Source organism: Panthera uncia, chromosome B4, assembly GCF_023721935.1.
Source record: "Panthera uncia isolate 11264 chromosome B4, Puncia_PCG_1.0, whole genome shotgun sequence".
NCBI classification, from domain to species: domain Eukaryota; kingdom Metazoa; phylum Chordata; class Mammalia; order Carnivora; family Felidae; genus Panthera; species Panthera uncia.
The window spans coordinates 10125411-10148125 of NC_064809.1; the positions used below are offsets into that span (position 1 = coordinate 10125411).

Below are 22715 nucleotides of genomic sequence, written 5' to 3' on the forward strand. Positions count from 1 at the left end.
ATGCAGAAGTTAGAACAGAAAGAGAATGGACAGCAGGAAGGCCTTCATCAAGCACCCACTGGTGTCCTGTGTTTTAATTTGGCGGCCCCATGGATGTTAGATCTTTCCCAGTCTCTCCAGCTACATTCGTCACCTGCTTCCCGTTAGGGGGATCAAGGCTGGTGGGGGCTGGAAGGGAGGGAGTCCGGCTTATCCACACGGCAGAGAGAGGGTGACTTTTTCCTGAGAAATGAAGCCAAGGGCCTTTTCTCTCTGGAAAGCTCAGAAAGAATAAGCATTTATCTCTGGAACAAATAAATATAAAACAAATGAAGCATTTTTTTTTTAATTTAGGTAAGATTCAGCTTGCTTGTTTTTTGGGCTGCTTTGAGAAAATTTCCCAAAGAGCCCTTCTCCCACAGCTGTTAGCTATCCCAATGGCCTCCTCACCGAGGACTCACCCACAGAGCTACAGCACCGGCCCCGTCCTGTGCCACTGCTCGCTGTGTGCCCTGGGCAGGTCCGCTCAGCCTCTGCTTTCCATCTTCTAAGTGGAGAAGACTCTCAGCCTAGTTCATGCATTGCCTCAGAGGATCCAAGTTGAAATGAAGGAACATATGTGCAAGGCAGTGCTGTCTGTCCCTGTCGATGGGGATTAAGGGAGAGAAACAAATCACTGGCCAGGGTAGGTGAGCCAGCGCTCGGCTCTCCTGGAGATACTGGACAGTGGATATTCCTCCGGCTCGTCTAGCACTCTTTTCTCTCTTTCTCTCCCTCCTCCTTTCACCTTGGCATAGCAAGGAAACCTGGTGATCTAGGCATGCCATCCATGACCTGAAGCTTTGACTTGGGCCAAGAAACTCTACTCAGTGTATTATTGATCCAAGACCTAGTGCAGTTCAAGGAGAAAGAACCCGTCTTCTCACTTAGATTGGGAGAGGCATATGGGAATTGTTGAGCTTGGCGTCTTCCCAGCAGTGAATTAACCTCAGAAGAGCAGAGAAACCCTGTGATGCTCACCACCAGTCTTCCTTTCCCCCACCCCCCAGTCTCTAACCCTGTTCCCTTCCCGCATTCTTTCCTAAGAAGGCACAGAACTGTGCTGCCGTATGAGGTAATGAAAACAGGACTTGTGTTTATTGCATGGCCATTTTAGTTCCTGGTTAGCCGGCCAGTCACAGCCTCTTTGGGTTCGTCGGTAGTTTCTAAGCAGTAGTAAAACAGGCTGAAGATGGGACCTCTGACAAGACACGTCTGCGCTGCGTGAGCAAGGGGAGCCGAGCTTTGCTCCCCTGGCCTGTGTGCCTCTGGGCTTTGCCGTGTATGGAGCAGCCTTCTACTAAAAGAGGTGCCATGGACGATGGAGAGTGCAGGTTTATTTACCACCCTTCTCCCAAAATGTGCCTTTGGCATGTCACAAACAGTTTAATGGAGAAAGTGAAGGATACAGTTCTTGGTGGAGACCAGAGGGAATTTCAGACGGGCAGAATCCTCTTGCCAGTTGGCCAACACAGAAATAGGAAAATATGTGTGTTGTTGGCATTGAATTTGTCTCTGTCTTTCGTGTCTGGGGTCTCTTTCTCTATTGTGTGTCTGCTGAATATTTGGTGTTGGAGCACATGATTAAGATTGGCTGTGTGACAAACTTGAGGCTTTTTGCTTTAAAGCGGTTATTTGCTAGAATTCAAAAGATTCTTAAAGGTGGCTAGATCGCAGTTGAGCCATCTTTTCCAAATGAGACTCCAGTTGGGGTGAATTTTCAGAGTATTGTCTGAAGCTGTGGGGCACACAGGGTCTTCTCGTTTCAAGGTCAGTTACTTAGTTCACTCAGCATTTTTTTTGTAATTTTTTTTTTTTTTTTGAGAGCACACAAGCAGGGGAGAGGGGCAGAGGAGGGGAGAGAGGGAATCTTAAGCAGGCACCACAGTCAGCACAGAGACCAACAAGGGGCTTGTTCTCACAACCCTAGGATCATGAACTAAGCTGAGATCAAGAGTTGGACGCTTAACCGACTGAACCACCCAGGCGCCCCATTAGTCCAGTCGTCTTACTGTCACACTTGATCCCTGTCCCTCGTGTCCTTCACCCACTCCCCACCCTTCTACTGGGTCTAGCCCTCAACCACATACTAAGAGGCCCACTTGACTGTATCCAGTCTTCCTGCGGTTTTAAATAAATAGCAAGCCAAGACCTAAAGAGACCTCTAACTTGTATACTGTTTGTATTATCAGTGACAAGTGGGCCTGCTGAATTTCCCACCTCCCCACCTCACTCCTGCCCCTTATGCGTCCATGGCTCATGTGTGTGTGTGTGTGTGTGTGTGTGTGTGTGTGTGTCTGTCTGTCTGTCTGTCTGTGTCTGTCTACATCTACGGTACACTCCCTCCAGCTTGCTGCTCACCACCGTAATTGAGAATTACCCAAACAAAGCAGAGAATGGCTTAAACCCACCTCTTCCTCAAGCCCATCTTACAGACATGGAGGGTGTGAAAGATCACCCACAGTGTGAGGTCAGCCAGTTCTGATGTCGCCCGGCCCCTTCCCCCTCTTGCCCCCTGTGAAGCTCCAGCTAGAAGTAGGTGACAGACAAGTGTGCCCGTGGCCGTTCTGGGTTTCCCTGGGTGAGTGCAAGCAGGCCGCATCTACGGCCCGTAGTCCCTGACATGGCTGCTGAAGAGGGAGAGGGGCCTGGGCCCTGCACACAGGCTTTTCTCTGTGACTGGTGGTGAGGAAGAGGAGGGTCAGCCAGCAGAAACAGGACCAATGGCCATCCAGTCATCAGTAACTGAAGCTGTGTAGGCAGAGATTGGAGAGAAGCTTACCTCCTTCCTTGTTTTACAAGACATGTCCTACGTAGGTTTGTCCCCTCAGTTCGGTGTGTACCCAGTAATGGACTATGATCTGAAAGTCCCCAGATGGTACCATTGTGCCAGGTTCATTACCTAGATCACCCTACTCAATCTTCACAACCTTTTAAGTTGGGTGTTCTTTTTTCTCCCATTTAAAAATGCTGAAATGGAAGCTTATGGAGAAGAGGAAAGGTTGAGTCCAGAGCACTCAGTCTCAACGACAGCCCCATTGTGACTCCGGTTTTCTGTCTGTAAACGGGGGTAATGAGATTGTAATGGTTTGTTGCTTAGAGCAGTAGTCTCACTTTGTGGTGTCTGTGAGGCCATGTTGGAAGCTTTCTCCTGTCCTTCCCCGGGATGCCTATGCTAACCCAACTTGCATGATCCTCTTCTGCCACCAGAGATCTCGAGATGCAGGGTGATGAGCCAGGGAGCAGCAGAAAGAATTAGAGACTAATGAGGTCTGTGCTGTAAACAAGGTCTGGAAAATGTAAGTTGCAGACACTGAGGTATTAAGGTCCGGTCATGTATTTCCTCTCCAGCACTAACAGTGAATACTCCACAGCAGCATGACGACTGGTGTCATAAGTCTTTCTAGGAATGTGCTGGTGTCCCTAACTGATAGGCACTTTCTCCAGGTCATTGACCTTAGTGCTTTGGCACCTCTGCTTCATCAGTGATGTGTGCAGCAATGGAGTTGGAGGCCTTTCTGATAAAGGTAGCTTGTGTTTCTCAGATGAATGAGAGACTGTTCTGATCCATTACTCGGCTGACTCCCTCCACACCTTATCCCAGTTTGTTTCATTTCCACATCTCCATCATTTCCTGTGCCGTCTGAGGAATATCTGCTCTCCTTATCCTATTCCTTTCTATCCCTTTCTTTCCCTTCTGAAAGATCTCAGTGAAGAGTCTGAGGGCATAAAGAAAAAGAGTGCTGAATAAAATGAGCACTCTTTTCTGACGTACCCACTGGTAGTAGTGTTCTCTTATGAGCTGTATTTCATCCGGACAAAGACACAGATGTTCATAGAAGTGTATCAAGGTCCTTTCAATGCAAGCAGTTGACCCACTTTTCTTTTTCTCTCTGAAACTGATGCAAAACTCTTCTGTCTCATTATAGCGTATAGTTTGTTGTTTGCATGGTATATATCTTTCCATCCTTTTACTTTCAACCTATTTGTGTCTTGGAATCTAAAGTGTGCCTCCTATAAGCAATACAGACAGCTAGGTTTTGTTTTATAATTTTTTAAGCCAGTCTAACAATCCCTACCTTTTGATTGGATTGTTTACTTCATTCACATTTAATATCATCAGGATGCATTTATATGTGACATAAGTTTACTTTTCACTTTCTGTGTATTTCAGTTGTTTTTGTTTCTCCTTTGTGGCTTTATTTTGCATTAAGTGAATATTTTCTAGTATAATGTTTGAATTTCTTCAGTGATTTTCCTCCATATTTTTGAATTTTCTTTTCTTAGTGGTTGCTCTAGGGTTTACAACATATATCCTGTCTTATCAGAACCTACTTCAGATATGTACTAACCTAATGCCTATGAGATGCAGAAACATGCCTCCTATACATAACTCTTCTTTCCTCCCCTTTTTTCTACTATTTATATACATATTATGTCTTTGTATGTTATAAACTTAACCTATAGTTATAATTATTACTTTATATATTTTAAATGAACTGAAAGAAAAAGGAGAGCATATACATGTATCTGTAGAGTTTGTTTATAACCTCCTTATTTATCATTTCCAGTTCTCTTCATCTCTTCTTGTGGTTACTGTCTGGTATAATTTCCTCACTGTAATACAACTTTGTCCCCCTACCCACTTCCTTTGTGCCCAAAATGTCAAATATATTTCTGTATATTAGAGGCTCAGTGATACAATTAATATACATACTGCTTTAGGCAATTGATTTTTTAATCAATTAAGAGAAGAAAAGAAAAATGCAACTATACAGTCTTTTATAAGTATCCACATAATTACCTTTATTGGTGTTATGCGTGTGTATGTGTGTAGGGATTTGAATTATTGTCTTGGGTTATCTGCTTTCAGCCTGTAGAACTTGATTTCATATTTCTTGTAATACAATGACTGCTGGCAACACATTCTGTTTTTGTTCATCTAGAAATGTTATTTTTCCCTTGTTTACCGAGGATAGTTTGGCTGGATATAAAATTCTTACTTCATAGTGTTTTACTCCTTTCAGCATTTGCAGTGTGCCCTGCCACCTTCTGGTCCACTGTTTCTGCTGAGAAGCCAGGTGTTAATCTTCTTGGGATCCCCTTATACATGATGAGTCATGTTGTCCTCTCTCTCCTTGCAAGATTTTTTTTTCTTCATCTTGGGCTTTCAGTATTTTTACTATCACATGTCTGGGTGTGGATCTTCTTCTATTATCCTACCTGTAGTTTGTTGACTTTCTTGGATATATAGATGAATGCTTTTTGTCACGTTTAGGAACTTTTCAGTCCTTGTGTCGTTATTTTTTCTATTCTTTTCTCTGCTCGTGGTACCCCCAGTATCTGTATACTCTTGTATCTCATGGCATGCCACACCTCTGACGTTCTGTTCCTTTTTATTCGTTGTGTTTTCTCTGATTTTCAGACTGCATGATCTACATCATTCTCCAAACTCATTTGTTATTCTGCCTTTTCAAATCTAGTGTTGAGCCCCCACAGTGAATTTTTCATTTCTGTAATTTACCTTTCAAGTCTAGAATTTCCATTTTGTTCATTTTTATAATATCTCCCTTTTTATTGGTATTCTTTGCTTGATGCAACTTTGTCATCATACCTTTCGTTAAGCATGTTTTCCTTTAGTTCTTTGAACATATTTATAGGACCTGTTTTGATGTCTTTGTCTGCTAAGTACAGTATTTGGACCCTCTCAAACAGTTTCTGGTGCCTGCTCAGTGAGCAGAGGCTACTTTGAGGACAGGACTCCCACACTTCCTGGCCCAGAACAGAGCTTCCATAAGACAGAGCCAGGGGTGTGGTTAAAAATGCCAGTGGCCTGCCCTTCCCTGGGAGAAACCATAGCCCTAGGTTTGGACCTGTGGGGAGAAGAAGCCCTTAGCTCCTTGGCCACAACCACCTGGAGTTGAGCTTCCATTACATACACTGACCTTGGGGAAGTGGGAGAGGAGCAGCTGAAAGGGAGGGAGCAGGTTGTGGCTCAAATGCCACAGACTCTTGCTGTTCGTTCTGAGATTTTGCAGATTTACCTGAATTTCTTCTTTCAAGGACCTTACGATACTTTAACTGAAGGGCACCTGGGTAGCTCAGTCAGTTAAGCAGCCAACTCTTGATTTCAGCTCAGGTCATGATCTCACAGTCGTGAGATCAAGCCCCCAAGTCAGGCTCTGCACTGAGCATGGTGCCTGCTTGAGATTCTCTCTCTCTCTGACCCTCCCCCACTTACTCTCAAAAAGGGAGGGAGGGAGGGAGGGAGGGAAGGCAGGCAGGCAGGCAGGCAGGCAGGCAGGCAGGCAGGCGGGAGGGCTAAAGAAGAAACTAGTTTAATTCAGAAGAGCTTCTCTCCCAACCCATGTGTGGTGTATTCACATTGTCATGTATTGCAGTTCTAGCTCCAGTGTGTTTCATCCCAGTACACTGTAACTTTATATAAGTAGCATTTATTTAAATCTGCCTGCATAATTACTACTTCCTTTGCTTTATTATTCCTTCTTTCATCTGGGATCATTTCTCCTTTAGTTTGAATCCTATCCAACAGAACATTTAGTGAGGGTCCACTGGTTAAAAAGTCTTAGCTTTTATGTGACAATTATTTATTTTGTCCTAGTTTCCGAAATATATTTTTGTTGGATGTTCTAAGTTGACAGTTAATTTACCTCAGCACCATGTCCTAATCTGTCTTACATTACTATTGATATGATTAGCAATAATTTAAAAGATATTTTACAGTGCTTGTTACTCTTTTGGTGTTTACTGCCCCCCCGAGTCTCTCTGATCACCTAGACCAATAAACTGCCAGAAACAGAAGTCCTCCTTTCTGGGCTATTTCCCATGGAAAAAGAGACTTAAATCTAGTGTCAGTCTCCATGTAATAGCCCTTCCCACACTGCTGTGCCAGTGAGTAAGGGGTGAAAACTATCCCTCATGTGTGTTCTGATTCGAAGCCAGTAATAAAAGCCTGAAGAACTTTCACACAATTTTAGGTGACACCAGGGGAATACTTCTAGAATGGTAATGTGAGGATACCTGTGAACCCTTTACCCCGTGAAACCACCATTACTGGTAAAAACTGTAAAAGTCAACCACTTAAAATCTCTAGAAATTGTCCTTAAAAGTCCACAGATGGAGAAACATTCTCGCAAATGTTCTGGCAAGAAATAAAGGTAATGATTACCTTTGATTTTCATAAGTTATGTTTGTTAAAATTGTTATGGTAATATATAAAAGAATAGAAATAATATACATTACCTCCAAAGTAGTAGAGGGGGAAATGGAATGGGGAAAAAAAAGTAAATAAATAGTCCTAAGAAGGAAGGCAAGAAAGAAGAGGAAAAAATATAGGCAGGACATACAACACAAAATTTAAACATTTCTACTGAAAGACTGTTAGATTATTAGGCTGTAGTTTTTAAAACCTGTTTACATATTGATTATAAGAGATAGAGCAGAAATAGACAAAAAAGCAAAACGATGGTAAAAGATACATCATGCAAATAACCAAAAAAATCTGATGCTTTTATTTCTTATCATACAAAACAGACTTTAAGAAGAAACTAGAAATAAGAGCTGCCACAAAAAGTTGATTGCACCACAAGATACAATAATTTACAAACATCTACACAAGTAGTGACATAGCTTCAAGATGTATTCCAAAAAATGTCCATATTTACCCGGAGAAATTGAAATTACCACAGTGGGAGATTTTCACATGCTTCTCTCAGTAACGGACAGCACAAGCAGACAAAGAAATAGGACTTAATTGTAAATGTTCCTGATTTTAAACATTTATTTAAGAGCATGTTATGAATAATTTTTGCCAATATAAACTTGAAAACTTAAATACATAAGTTCCTAGAAAGCTATAACTGAATACAACTGATTAGAGAAGAACAAGAAAAGTTGAACAATCTTAGTTATTAAGGAAACGTAATCATCCCATGAAGAAATATCAAGTCCACATCATTTTTACTGGCATATTCTATGAAACACTGAAGTTAGAAATAATTGCCATCTTTTACAGTTTATCCCAGAAAATGCAAAAATAAAGACACTGCCTGAGTCATTTGATGAGGTCAGCAAAAGCTTATTAGCAAAACTAAAGACACACAGGAAGGAAAATAAATGCCAATCATATGTACACAGACAAAAAAATCCTAAACAAGGTATTATTACATAATAAAACCAAGGAATTACTGTTATTTTTGTGAGGTGTAATACTGGTTTTTAGTTTTTAAAAAAATGTCCACAGTTTTTAGAGTTGCATACTGAAGTATATAGGGGAGAGACAACAGAAGGTCTGAAATTGGCTTTAAAATAGAGATTGAGAAGGGGCGCCTGGGTGGCTCAGTCGGTTAAGCATCCGACTTTGGCTCAGGTCATGATCTCACGGTTCACGAGTTCAGGCCCCGCATCAGGCTCTGTGCTGACTCTCAGAGCCTGGAGCCTGCTTCAGATTCTGTCTCCCTCTCTCTCGGCCCCTCCCCCACCTTGTACTCTGTCTCTCTCAAAAATAAATAAAATGTTTTTAAAAATTAAAAAAAAAGATTAAATTGCTTCTCAAATATTCTAGAATGTGGCTATGAGTTTATGGGAGTTTGTCATGTTTTTCTCTTGTGTATTTGAAAAGTTTCATAATAACAAAAGGACTAAAGACACTGGATTATATATCATTTTCTTTTAAAAAGAGATATGCATTATGAGGTGTGAGAAGCTAATGGCCTACATGGACTGAAATGTGACAAGGTGAGGAATTCATTTTTTAGGCATTTGATCTGGCCTCATCCCAAAGGGATCCCAAGCAAGGTGCTTTTCAAGCAGTGCTGTTTGTGGTTTCTGAAGGCAGAGGAAGGATGAGCTCCCGCTGAGCAGGAACATTCCAGGAGATGGATGAAGTTCCTGCCCGTCCTGGATCTCACAGCTAGAAAAGGACCAGGTGCTGCTTTTAGCGCTGGTCAGAGTTTAGTTCAGCTTTCACCTCCATCACCAGGATAAAGCAAAGTGATGTCCATGGAAAAAGTCAGAGGAGTGTGAAGCTGTACAAGTGTATACAAATGTAAGACACGTGACATACTACTTACAGACGCCATTATGTAATGGTGTAAAAGGGACAGAGAGTGCAGCTGTTCTGGAGAACAGTCCAGCAGGTCCTCCAAATGTTAAACAGGAAGTTATCATCTTACCCAGCTGTCCTGCTCCTGGGTGTGGGGTGTGTGTGTGTGTGTGTGTGTGTGTGTGTGTGTGTGTGTGTGTGTACTCAAATGAAAATCAAAGTTTATGGCTATGCAAAAGCTTCTGTTACAGATGTTCATAGCATCATTGTTCATACTAGCCCAAAAGTTGAAACTATCAAAATGTCCACAACTGATGAATGGATACACAAAATGCAGTGTTTTCATGCAGCAGAGTATTACTCTGCTATGAAATCCTGACCCGTCCTACACAGAGGGATCTTGAGAACGTCTTGCTAAAGGAAGGAAGCAGTCACAAAAGATCACAAATTATGTGATTCCACCTCCATGAAATATCCAGACTAAGCAAATTCATAGAGACAGGAAGTGGTGGGGGGAACAGGGAATGATAGCTAACAAGGATGGCTTTCTTTTCGGGGTAAGAATATTCTGTTAGATGGTGGTGCGGCTGGATAACTGCGAACATACTAAAAACCACTGACTTGCATGCTTCAAGGGCCAAATTTTATGGCATGTGAGTGATCTGTCAGTAAAGCTGTTACCTAAAAGGCTGGGGGGTAAGAGAGAGTTTGGAGCAAAATGGTTTTGTCTCCTACCACTCCTCACCCTGTTACCACCACTGCCTGGGCCCTGAAGTCTTCTGTCAAATTCAGGAAGATGTAGGATTTTTTTTTTTTTTCCCCAGAATTTCAGTGAGAAAAGAAAATGCCGAGTCTGAAGCAGAAACAGTGAGAAAACCAAGGACTGCCATTCACTCCCACCCCCTACCCCCTTCTGTGCCAGTCACTGGTGAACAGGAGAAGGCCTCGGCCTGCAGGACTGAGGCTGCCCTCCTGTGGCTGGTGGGGGGTGTGGGGGGCAGCCTACCCAGAAGACGGCCTCCTGTTTGCCGATTCACCCCCACTAACGAGCAGTGAGCATATTTACTGGCCGAACAGAGCTGTGATGGCTTACTTGAATCACCAAACCTAACCGCCAGGGTTGCCCCCAAGCACAGCCCCACTTGTGTCTCTCCGATGGGAAGCGTTACGCATGGCTCGCAGTTCAGCCCCCGGCTCCAGCTGCTGTGGAGAGGACGATGACTTTCCGGGCCACTTGGCCTTCACTCATCTTGTGTTTTCTCTCCCCGTTTTCCTGTCTTGTTTTGTTTTTCAGTGGCTGCTTCAACCCCCAACTCCAGTGCTGGTGCGGCCATGAATTCTCTGACCTCTCTTGGGACTCTGCAAGGGCTGGCGGGAGCCACTGTCGGACTGAATAATATTAATGCACTAGCAGGTACCATAAACAGTGAGTATTTGCTGCTCTGGTGGACAGCCTTCCCCCAAATTCTCCCCAGAAAATGGTCAGCCAGCCCTGAACCGCAAAGGATACATAACAGGGAGAACTAAAGCTTGGGATGGAGGAGCACATACCCCGCCAGGCACATGCGATCTACATTCATTTTGCCTCACAGGTACCCAGCCCTCGTCGCCCCGGCTTTTTTCTAATCCGCAGAACGTGTGTTCGTTCACTCGAAGGTTTCTGTGGCTGACAGCTAGTTGCAGCTTTCACAGGGGCGTGCTTTGGTTCTCTTCTTCTGAGAGGCAGCGTGTTTTAATAGAAAAGTGGACACGTGGGTCCAGTTCCAAATCTGGCAGGCACCTGCAGAAACCTCAGCAAATCACTGCCCGCCCACCCCAGGCTTCAGAGTCCCATTTGAAAACTGGAAGTTCTGGATTAGACGATTTTATCGGTACCCTCTTGCTCTAAAGATTGATGACCTATATAGAGAAGAACGAGGCCTTGGAAAGGAGGAAATAAGGCTGAGTGGAAAAGGCCCCGGCTGGCAGTGGTACCGTGTGGAGTCTTTAAGCGCTCACAGACAGGGCTCACTCAACAGCAGTTCATCTCTCAAGAGGCTCATGTCACCATGGCAGGTTGAGCCAGGGTGAGGCGACTCGCTTCCAGAAGTACTTCAGCCCAAAACCTAGGGACTCCCTGGAGAGCTCCAGGTTCCGTCCCACACAGCCTGCCCGTTTCTGCCACGTTAGAGCTGTGGGGGATAAAGTCATGTTTTAAGCTTGTGCTCGGCACTGGCTCCCACACTGGGGAGAACTGACCCTCCACGCACAGAAGGGACATCTCGTTTGCCTTTCCCTCAGTTCAGTCCTGAGTCAAGAAGAGCCAGGCCCAGGAGAGCCCAGAGCAAATCTGATTTCTGATTTGGGGGCCGTTATCTTCCATGCGGTGCAGGCAACACAGCACCTGCCTGCTTCAAGCTTTAAGAAAGGGTCCCTGGCAAGTTAGTTTACCCCATGACTCAACAAGTGAGCAGTTTTCAAGGGGTGATCAGATACTACCATTTTTTTTCAGCAAAACAATAACAAAAAATCTAGACCTCATCAAATTTCCAAGTTTTAATAAACACTTTTGTTCAGATGCTCTGGGAAAAACAAACAAAAATTGGGAATGAGTTTTATCTGACCGTAGGCCAAAAAAAAAAAAGGTGGGGGGATCGTTCTTTCTAGATATGATAGCTCTTGATTAGCAAATAGCATATGAAGTGGCAGTCACGTGACAACAGAATGTCTTATTCCAGTAAAACGGCCTCCAGCTGCCCACCTCCAGCAGCCCAGGAGCCCTCATCACGTTTACTCCTGTTTCTGACCTTGTTCTGCAGACGCTCCAACCCACTTCCTCCCCCTTGGTTGCAGACATGGGTGTTTACACACATCCCTTCATGCTGCTTCTCTTGCCCCAGGACCTAGTTCCCCTAAAACAAGGACTTTGATTTGATCGCCTGCCTGTCCTGTCCTTGGTCTGCAAAGTAACAGGCCAGTGGGAATGGCTGTCCTCCTCAGCACGTGCTCATGACTGCTGTGTGTTGTCCTCGGGTCCGTGTGTCCACCTCTCTCCATCCTCGTCTGTTGGGCTTTGCTGGTATTTTCCCATCGTTACCATGAGGGACTATAGAGGGACTGTGTTGAATGCCCAAGACTATGACTAGTTCTTGTGTGGGGTCTGTGTCATACAGATGTTGCTTCTGGCAAGGACAACAGGCTTATTAAATTGTTTTGTTTTTTAAATTGTTTGCAATTGGAGTAATACAGGTATGTATAGTTCATGGGGAGTTAAAAATGTGTCTCATTTTGAACAGTCCCTACCAAACAGTGTGAACCAGGAAAAGTGTTTAATTAAACCAAAAACCATGAACAAACAAAACCACATTCCTTCTGATCCGGTAAGTGTGACTAGCACAGAGCTATTTAACAATCCCAACGTTGGCTTGGAGCAGATATTTGTTTCTTTTCAAATACCAAGGAAAACCCAAAATATATAGTGTCCTCTTTCAGACCATTCTGCCTAAACAGACATGATGATGCTACCTGTCCTACTGGAAAATTCTCAGAGAAGGTACTCAAGAAATGGGTACCAGAATAGAGGCAGCTTCTGAAATAGTTGGCCACAGTTTCCATATCATTGCTGTTTCCTACCCTACTCCATCCCAGGAACAGTTACTTGGTACTGAAAGAATTCTCTGGCTGTCTGAATACAGTCCTCTTTCCCAGGGACCAGGGAGCCAGGAGAATGTAGGTAGATGGAATCCAATTAATTCCCAAACTCATCTTCCTGTAAATTTTACCCCTTTCACTTCACTTCACTTCACTTCACTCCTCCTAAAATAAAGTTTGGGGTCGAAGAAAAGAAGCTAAATTAAAGTGTTCAAGTTTGATGTCCCTTTCCTTGCTCCATACATTCATGAATGGAGGGGCTAAAAAAGTATAGTTGAACCCTAAAGCTAAAAGCAGAAATTGTCAAGATCATAAGTAAGGAATGTGGGTGATTCACTTCTGGATTATCTGAGGGTTCTCCAGGCATGTTTTGTGTATTAAGATCTAAGCTAAGATGAAGAAGATATTTTTTGTAGACACAACCGCCCAAAAGTCTGTGTCTGACTCTATTTAAATGTATGTCAGGTGACACACTTATTTTTCCTTGTTCCAATCAACCTCGTTCTTCCAAATGGCTTAGTATACAGCCCTTAAAATTAGGATCGTTAGAATATAATCAGGCACAAGTACCTGATGAATAGTGTTTGTGGAAATACTTGGTCCTTGAACACACAGGTTTGAAATGTGCAGTCCACTTATATGCAGAATTCTGTCAATTAATACAGTAACTAGGATCCTACAATGTGTAGTCATTTTCCTTATGATTTTCTTAAATTTTAAGAATACGGTGTATAATACATATAATGTACAAAATATGTGTTATTTATGTTAGCGGTAAGAGCTTCTGGTCAACAGTAGGTTATCAGTAGTTAAGTTTTGGGGGAGAAAAATTAACACACAGAGACTTTCAATTGAACCCCCACTTGTTCAAGAGTCAACCGTATGTTATGTAAAGGAGAGAAAAGATGTTTGGGGCATATTATTCTGGCTTGTCACTCTTAAGTATGCATTATAAAATCACTCTCTCAATCTGTATTCTTGGAATATGTGAAATGTACATAGGTACATACATATATAGGCACATACAACTTCATACACACTTGTGACCATAATAACACAAACACACATATAAATGCCGCTAAGTGCATATTCATACTCCTCTACCATGGTTCTAGACATTTTACACTTCTTATCATCAGCTTGCAGCTTAGGAGGATGTATATCTTGTCTACAGCAAGGAAAACATCCCAGGAAATAGATTATAAACCTACAGGAATATATTAATACATTCCTCACTTTTGCCCTTTTGCGGGGGCGGGGGGGGGGGGGGCATTCTGCCTCTGCCTTCAGTACCATCAATGCCATGGTGGCATTCAGTGGCCACCAAAAGTGCTCCTGCTCATACTGGTGGGTCCTTCTGTGTCATTTGCAGAGATTTACTCAGGCGTCTCACAGCTCCTCAGGTCCCCCTCAGTTGAGGACCTTTGGAGAGTTAAAGCATCTCACAGGCAGGGTATGCACAGACCTTGCTGTCCATTCGCAGAGACCTCCCCTTGTTGAGGTTGCCACATCTGTCATTTTGTTCCTCATCCAAACAGCATGTGTGGGAATTTAGATTAAACGGGATGAAATGATCGATCCTTTTGGCTTTTTGAAAGAAAATCCCTACTCTTTTAAGGGGAAGCATTTATTCAATTTGACTTTCTTCAAACTTCTGTTTCTACTGCCCACAGTTTTTACATGTAATCAGATACCAGCAGCTGAATTGACAGGTGTTATCTTTGACAGAATAATTATTTAATATAAATCTTCCCTGGGTGATTTTTTCAAATTCTACAAGGTAATCAATTACTTCTTGTACCTTGTCTTTGACAACCACATACCCCCAGAATCTCCAGGATAGTTTTGGTTTTAAATATTCTCACTGTACTTGTACCTGTCAGAATTATGACACTTATTTTTTGCTCAAAAGGGTGGTTTTACCATGAAGAAGGAAAGCCCCAAGCCGGAGAGCCCTTGCTAGTCCCCTCTTTGACATCAACACCCCCTTTGCTTGATGCCTCCGATACCGTTTCCCTCCCCACCTCAGGCAGGTCAAGCCGGCCACGGCTACCTCCCACATGCATGGAATCAGTTGAAGCAAGCCAACCCTTCAGAAAGCAGATCTGCCCTGAGATCTAGTCCAAAAACACAGGCAACCACTGTGAAGTGTAGGCAGAACAGCGGCAATGTGCCGGGAGCCTCACAACAGTTCTGGTCCTGAAACCCATCCGGTCTTTCAGGAGCACTGAAGTTCATTCTGCTTCTGTGTTTCGGGGGGGGGGGGGGGGGGGGGAACAATGGGAGAAGAGGAGGAAAGAGAAGAAAATTCTTCTAACCTGGATGACTAAAAAGAAAGAAGGGAAAAAAAATCCCGTGCCACAGAAGGAGGGAGTCAGGGGCACCAAAGACCACTGCAGCGAAGGAGCACCTCTTGGAGAAGGTGGGCCTCGGAAACTACGAAGGAAGGCACTCCGAAGGCTCTTACGCGGCAGGGCCGGCAAACTCTTAAGGCCCTTAGCTGACCGGGTACCAGCAAGTGGCAGCGCTCTGTTCCCAGTGACGGCAAGGGGACTCGGAGACGTGGATGGCAGCCAAGCTGGTCTTCGGCTGTGCTCCACGCGGCCCTGCGGGCTGTGATGCACCCTTGCCCCAGGGTGTAGGTAGAGCGCAGGGTCGCCACTCACTCTTACTAGAATTTCCCCCTACACGGGAATCCGGCTTTCTGGAGGGCCGGGCCACGTGGCGCGACCACTTGTATCCCTAGCGCCTGTTAACAGCCTGACAGAAATGAAACACAGGGCACTTCACTGTGCCCAGCTCTTCCGGAGTTATTTTACACCCTCCCACCTCTCTAGAAAAGAAACACCGATGTTTCTTTGCATTCACACCAATGTTGGGAGGTGAGGATAAAATTAGACCAGAGGAGAAAAGAGAAATCCCCCCCCCCCCCCAGCCCTTCGGCAGCCGTAAGAATAGCAGGGGTGGAAGACAGAAGCCTGGGTGAGGTAAATGGGATTAGCTGGTGTCTTGAGGGATTAATTAGGAGGCCGCACTAGTTCTAAGCTCTTTAACAGTATTTATTTCCATGACTGAAAAAAATTAAGAGAACAGACTCCTTCACAATAAGAAACCTCAAGCACAGTCCCCAGGACCTCTGCTGGCCAAGACCTTTTTTTGCCTAATTTGAATTTGCTAGATCTGCCTGCGAGGACTTCCTCTCTGCAGGCTTATTATTCCATTCTCCTGTGCTTCAGACTCTCCTCAGCACCCCAGCCCAGTGCCGTGTCTGTACTGAGGACACTGTGCTTGGTAATTGCTCCCAGGGCCCACTGTGTCTCCTCAAGCCCCCCACCCCCCAGAGAATACCAGGCCTGAGGCGTTACGCGTTTCCTCTGCTGTGAGGCCATGGTCTGACTCCTATCTTGTATGTAGTCCTTCTAACCTAAGAGATGAAGTTATCAGAATAACAGAGTCGTGTCCAGAGTAAGAACATTCCCCACCTGCTCTGTCCCCTGTGGCTGGCAGGCAGGAGCACTGATGGATGGTGACATGATTCTAGTGTTGGATTCCTCTGTATAATTTCTAAGCATCCTTAGTCCTCTATCCTCATTAGACTTCTTACCACTTTTTTTCAGTTAGTCATCTCAGGTGTTTTAACAGCCCTAATCAATAGCCCTAATCCGTTCAAGTGTTTCATTAATGTTTTCAATAATTTCTTCCCAGAAACCTTTTCTTTTTAATGTCTCAGTCGCAAAGGGAACTAAAAGCAATTATGATGTCACCTCTTCCATTTCCTGAGTTCATATGAAAGTTAACACTCTATAAAAGTATTGCTTGTTTTGACTCCGTATTCAGGGAAAATGTGGCACAGTCAGCAACCATAACAGAGCAAAAGAGCAGCCAGGATCCAAGAAAAAGGTGCTGGACAGCATCCAGTTCCCATCCGTTACTGGCCAAGATCCAGCTTACAGACACGAGTATCCCTTCAGTTAACTGAAAAACAGGACCTGGAGCTCCTTCGTGGGTAGAAACTCCGGTTACGTGGGCACTGATAAACCCTTGCACGCGTGCACTCGTCTGCTCGCTGCTAAAGATGGCCCCGTTCTTTTTTGAGCCCCTGGTACCACGTAAGCAGCTTTGGTTCTCTGCCATTAGAGTAAGGGTCCACATTTTTTCCTCGCCTTAATTCTTGATCAGCTTGCGTATTCTCCCTGAGGTCCTCCTCCTTGACACCATCCCTCCGCTGTTTCGTAGAGCCGGAAGGGCACTGCCCGCATGCTGGCTCACCGAGGACAGAGCTGGCCTCCAGGACCCGGCTCGTCAGATGGCCTAGGGACACCAGTTTTACCCCTTTCTCCTCCAACCCGTGAGCCTTCCCCTGGCCCTTCAGAGGGCCCAGGAGGTGGACTGAAGGGTACAGATGTTACAAGCCTCTGTCACTAATGTTTTTTTCCACGCTTCTAAGCTCCAAGGAGGCTTTCATTTCAAAAATATAGCGGGACTTGCCAGTAGCACAGCGCATGGAATGGAGACGTGTTGTCTGTCGGTAGTGCCTCTGTGAGTTTTGATCGCTGGCCTTAGGGAGTGAGGGTGTCATCGCTCAGGGGGCTTTGGGGGGCGTGGTCTGTTTACCCTCATGCTGATGTATTCCTGCATCGTTGCGTTTTTCCTTCCGTGTCGGTTTCACTGGTGTGCCGGCTGCATGCACTTGCTGTTGTACGTGTGTCAAATGATTCTCTAACTTCCTTTGGAAAGCACTAATGAAAAGTGCTGTTTCTCTTCTCTATTGTTGGGTTTTTTGTAAAGTTGCTCAAATGCTCTCAGGTATGGCGGCTCTGAACGGAGGACTTGGCGCCACGGGCTTGACGAATGGCACGGCGGGCACCATGGACGCCCTCACGCAGGCCTACTCAGGGATCCAGCAGTACGCGGCCGCGGCGCTGCCCACTCTGTACAGCCAGAGCCTGCTGCAGCAGCAGAGCGCCGCGGGCAGCCAGAAGGAAGGTAGGTGCCCGGCCCGGGCCCGGGCGCGGCGGGCAGCACCCACCGTGGCGGTGGCCTTCGGAGAAGCTTAGATGGGGCCGGCGTCACGAGAGGGCAGTTAGCATACTTCTGTTCTTCCTGGGGTTTGTGGTGGTTTTCTTTTTTTTCGGGTCTTTGGGTTTTTTTTTTTTTTTTTCCTTTTAAGAAACTTAACAGGCCTAAACCATTGGTTTGAATCTTCTCTCCCCTCCTGTTCAGCCTTGTCCGTTTATCTTTGAATTTTTCGTTCTTTTAATTTACCTCCCAATATGGATTTCTCCCCCACCGCACCCTTACACACAATCACTTAGGAATTGCCGTCCTCAAAACGCTGCAGGAACCCCCTTTCCCGAGTCGGCGCGGACCATCTACGATTTCTCCCCTTACACCTCAACTCCGCGTGAGTGCAGGGGGTGAACGGAGAGTCTCCTGTGGGCGAAGCACTCTCAGGCACGTCCCGGGTTTCTCAGCGTCCAGTAGCCCTGGGACCGCGTAGCCTGCCTCTCGGTAGGCGAGGCTTTCCAGGGCGATGATCAGATCCACCATTAGGATCAACTGGGTCCGTGTTTAATCAGGGGTCCTCGGAGCAAATAACTAAGTGACTGATTGTCTTGCTCCTCTGCCAATAAGGCAAATTGAGTATCAGGAAGTTAATACTAAGAATGAATTAAAGCTAATTGTAAAATAGTTCATGAGCCAGTCCAGAGAGGGACAGCTTGTCTTTTTCCCTTTTGGTTTCTTTAAAGCAAAATCTGCAACATTATGTTTATTCTCTTTCTGACCTGTTACAGTATGGGGGAAGAAGCTACGGTAGGGAAGTACTAAAGACATTTTAATTTCTTCCCCTTCTTTATCCTCACCCTACAGTTCCCAACTATTCTCGTGTGCAAACTTCGACTTGAAATCTGGTATTCTACAAGAAATAGAATAGTTTTACTTTATAAAGTGAACCTTAAAAGGGACACACACAGCTTTAAAGAGACTCATGTGTAAAAAAAAGATTTTTTTCTAATCTTAAGAGATCGTTAAAAGTGAAAGATAGATGAAAGTTTCTTTACTCTCAGCTGTGACTGTTAATGTAGGTTTTTAAAAAGTTGCACAACTGTTCAGTCCACTGTGTCTCCCGAGCTGTGGGGAGACTGCACGTCATATATGCCTTGTTTCCCCAAGAAAAGCCTGCACTGAGGTCCCTTCGTCCAGGGTCTAACTACCCAAATAGTGACAAATAAGGGTGATAGGAGGGGTATATGAGATAAGAATGTTCTCAGAAAAGAACATAAAAGCCAGGTCCCTACGTGATTTTTAGAGAATGCCGGTCACTTCTCCGTTGTCCCATCGGGGCCTTCTAGCAAGCCACATAACCCTTGTTGCTGAAAAACTTGAGTCACGGTGGCCTCAGCATGTAACAGTGCAAGGGTGAAGTCTAGGCCCCAGAACACTTCCTCCACTGCCCCCGGTGTCCATGCCTTGAGTTTTCAGGATAGCCTGCGCAGTAGCTCACTCTCAGGGATTAACATGAATGGCCACCCACTGGATTATTGACATTTAGGTATCGGGCCTACCAGTAGCAAGGTTCAGTGCTTGATTTTTGTGGTTGGTGGGGTTTTTTGGCTTGTTGAGTGTTTTTAAATCATTTCCCACTTCCTCCTGCCTCTCCTCTGATCACCTTCTTCTCACCCAGTGATGTGTGCTCAAGAAATTTAAACCATCTTCATATTAGTTTTACCTAAATTGTTGTTTTCAAGGCACATTATACTGGAAAGGGGAAGAAGAAGAAAAAAGGTGAATTCCACTACTGAATAGATTTTTAGCCTTTCTACTCCATAGTTTTGTTCTTTAGTCAAGAGAGTTGAAAATCAAGTTGATGTGTTTAGTCATGTATCCTAGTGTATATTTTTCCAGAGGAAAGTGAGCCAGGCTGGCTTTGTTTTTTAAAGTAGGTTTGATATTTCGCCCAGCTAAATCTTCTGAAAGCTGATGAGGAACACTGACCACCTTTCCTGTCCCTTCTAAAGGACCTTCTTTATACTTTCCCATCCTCCCTGATTTACAGGAGGCAAGTCTCTCGCTTATACACACACAGAGGTAGAGCCTCTGGATGCCTGAGCAAAAGCTGGTGGGCGTAGGCTGGCTGACACAGATACCCCAGCACTCCATGCTAGACCAGGTGCCCCATGAGAAATACAAAATGTGAGCACCACCCAGCTGGGGCCAACCATGTAAGCAACTCTAGGAAGTAAAAAATAATGTGTACTAGGAAACTCCAAGGAATGTGTGACTTGTCAGGTTTTTACTAAACGTAGAGGTGGATACAAAGGGGGAACCCCCAAATTGTTCTAGTGTTCACAATTTTGGCAGTTTGCAAAATCAAACTGTTGCTGGGTAAAGAAAAAACGGGGGGGGGGGGGGGGGGTCATACACTAGGAGATGCTGGTGGCAGTTTTACCTGAGAAAATAGTGAATAAGAAGACAAAACCTCCTTAGATTACCATTTTGTATTTTCTTGGTCCCCGTCTCTGGCTCAGATACAATCAGAATGTCCAGCATTCTAGAATGCCAGGATTATCCAGGCATGGCCAGTAAATCTGTCAGAGCACATTAAACTGCATTTCTCCCCAGGCTCCGGGAGTTGAGATGACTTCACAGATCAAAGTGGGTCCCCTAAATCCTCATTTGTACACTTGGATCTTTTATCTAGAAGGAATATGAAATCTGGATGGCACCAGATTTGCCCAATATACGTATTGCAAAAGATGTGCCTGGCATAGTACCACTCAGAGCACCCATTTCTACTGTTTTGGTTTTACATCTATCCATATTAAGTTTGGATTGCTTAAGAATTTTTTTAAACCAGGAAACATGTGGGGCCCTAAGTCCTGCAAGCATGTCCCTTTAAATACAGACTGCCTCCTTGCACTGGAACATGGCTTTGTCCGTGCAACTTGTGACACCGAAAATTAAAGTGGTCACGTTGGCACTTAAATAAGAAAGGCTTCACCTGTGTGGCTTTAGACATTTGCCTCAAGAAGACTTCCTTGTGACAAGTCCTACGCATTAGAACACTCCTGTTTTGTGGGAAGAAACTTGGTTTGACTCTTCTTTATGAAGATGTTTCTCTTATTTTCACAAAGTTCTTTTACCCCAGTTTTACTTTTCGTAGACCCATATATTGTCCCTGCCCCACAGGCAGTGCTGGTTCCAGGGGACACCAGGCCCAGAACTTGGAACATCCTAGAGGCATCTAGCCCCGGGGCCTCTGAGAACCAGCTGGGGGAAGATCTGTAACCACCGCAGGCAGCCTTCAGCCTACAAAGTGTTCTTGCTGGTTATATATTAGAAGATGGGTACCTCCCACCGGGTCATTCAGATTCCCTCCTTTTCCTTTTTTGCTCCTTTTAACCTTCAGATGGTTCTTGTGCAGGTGGCTATAGAGAGAGGGGAGAGTGCACGGGAAGACACTTAGGAGAGCCTACCTTTCTAACCAGCATAGCTAGGAAGACCTTCCCTTCTCTGCCCTTGCTTCTTGTTTCTCTGGAAAGTGACAGTGGAGCGTGAGGAGCTTGGATGAGTTCAGTCTCTGACTAGAGTCGGCACCTTGCGCGTTCATTTCCAAGGCTAATCCCCAGTGGTATAATTCCTATCACGCCTGTGAAACTCTAGCTACCTATTTTTCCCTGCTTTGACTCATTGCCAGTCATTTCTAATAAAAATGATTATTAGACTGTGTGTTAAGAGATTTGGCAAATCAAAACTGGATGGATAATTAGGTAAATGATTGAGAAATCCAAGCAACATTACTGCTATATCCATTACTCTAAATTGCTGCAATTTGCTTAGAAAACACAGGATACTCTCAACTCCCGAGAAACAGTATATACATACAACAAAAACACAGCCACCCGGGAAAACCCCACACCTGCATTCTCCTCCCCAGCTCTACCCTATGGCAGCCGCCCTCATCCCCACGAAGAAGAGACTAAAACTATGTGCCCTAAGCAAATATGAGCCACAGACCATTGTCTCTGGAAATTGGAACATCTGAAAGGTGATTCCCATCTTGAAAGACATACCAGCACTTGACCTGTATATATCTGTTTCGTTCCCTTTAGTATGAGAGGAAGGCACATGCTTAGCCTGTTGTTAAAGCAGTCCTAAGAAGAGGCCTGGGGAACTAAGAAGCGAAGAATACCTTACTCTGATTTCTTTTTCCTCTTTAGGTCCAGAGGGTGCAAACCTCTTTATTTACCACCTTCCACAGGAGTTTGGAGACCAGGACATTCTGCAGATGTTCATGCCTTTTGGAAATGTTATCTCTGCTAAAGTCTTCATTGACAAACAGACCAATCTGAGCAAGTGCTTTGGTATGCAAAAGAAACCAAGCCAGAATATCACAGTTCATTCCCAAGTGAGGAGTCATGGGAAGGAAAATGTAAATGGCAAACATTTAGGCGTCCAGATAGGGCCTTCCCTGGGTGGTGCCGTTTCCCGGTTTTCTGGATCCATGTAAGCAGATTGGACAAAGTCGTGTAATCAAAAGCAGAGGTAGGGGCTATATAAAAAGGATCTGGGAAATTAAATGCCTATACATTAGGTATTGCTGTATCCTGTGCTATTAGAGCGTCTTGCTCCATACATCTAATCATCTTTCACTATAGAGCAGCAGCAATTTCTTTAAGCCCCAAGGTCTGAAGCCAGCTTTAGCAGATGGAAATACACTTAACAGACTGTAGTGTAGTTTAGGCTACCCTGATACAGAAGGGCACTACAGACCCTTTGCCACGGTTTCCAGGCCCTTCTGGGTCCAGTAGGATTCAGACACTGTGGCTTTGGGTAGCATGTCGTACTGGGAGGCTCCTGTTCAGCACCACGTACACTCACACGAACCCTCACGAGAATGCACATCCCGTCACGGCAGGCCTGGGGCTACACTGCCCACCACACCACAGCGCCTTGAGCCCCGGGGCAGGCCGTGGAGGTATTTCACAGTCACGTGAAATGC

At 44.8% G+C, this 22715-nt stretch overlaps 1 protein-coding gene across 17 annotated transcripts in view; it reads left to right on the forward strand.

Moving 5' to 3' along the window:
- The window catches only part of CELF2 (CUGBP Elav-like family member 2), a 530134-nt gene that overhangs the window by 497092 nt on the left and 10327 nt on the right, over positions 1–22715 (forward strand). For 11 of the 17 annotated variants that reach the window (XM_049626809.1, XM_049626808.1, XM_049626811.1 and 8 more), the window contains 3 exons: positions 10377–10496; positions 17501–17698; positions 21934–22077. In XM_049626809.1, the coding sequence (XP_049482766.1) occupies positions 10377–10496; positions 17501–17698; positions 21934–22077 (462 nt within the window). Of the gene's footprint in view, positions 1–10376; positions 10509–17500; positions 17699–21933; positions 22078–22715 lie in introns of all 17 variants that reach the window. The other 6 variants (XM_049626810.1, XM_049626813.1, XM_049626812.1 and 3 more) reach the window with 4 other exon arrangements.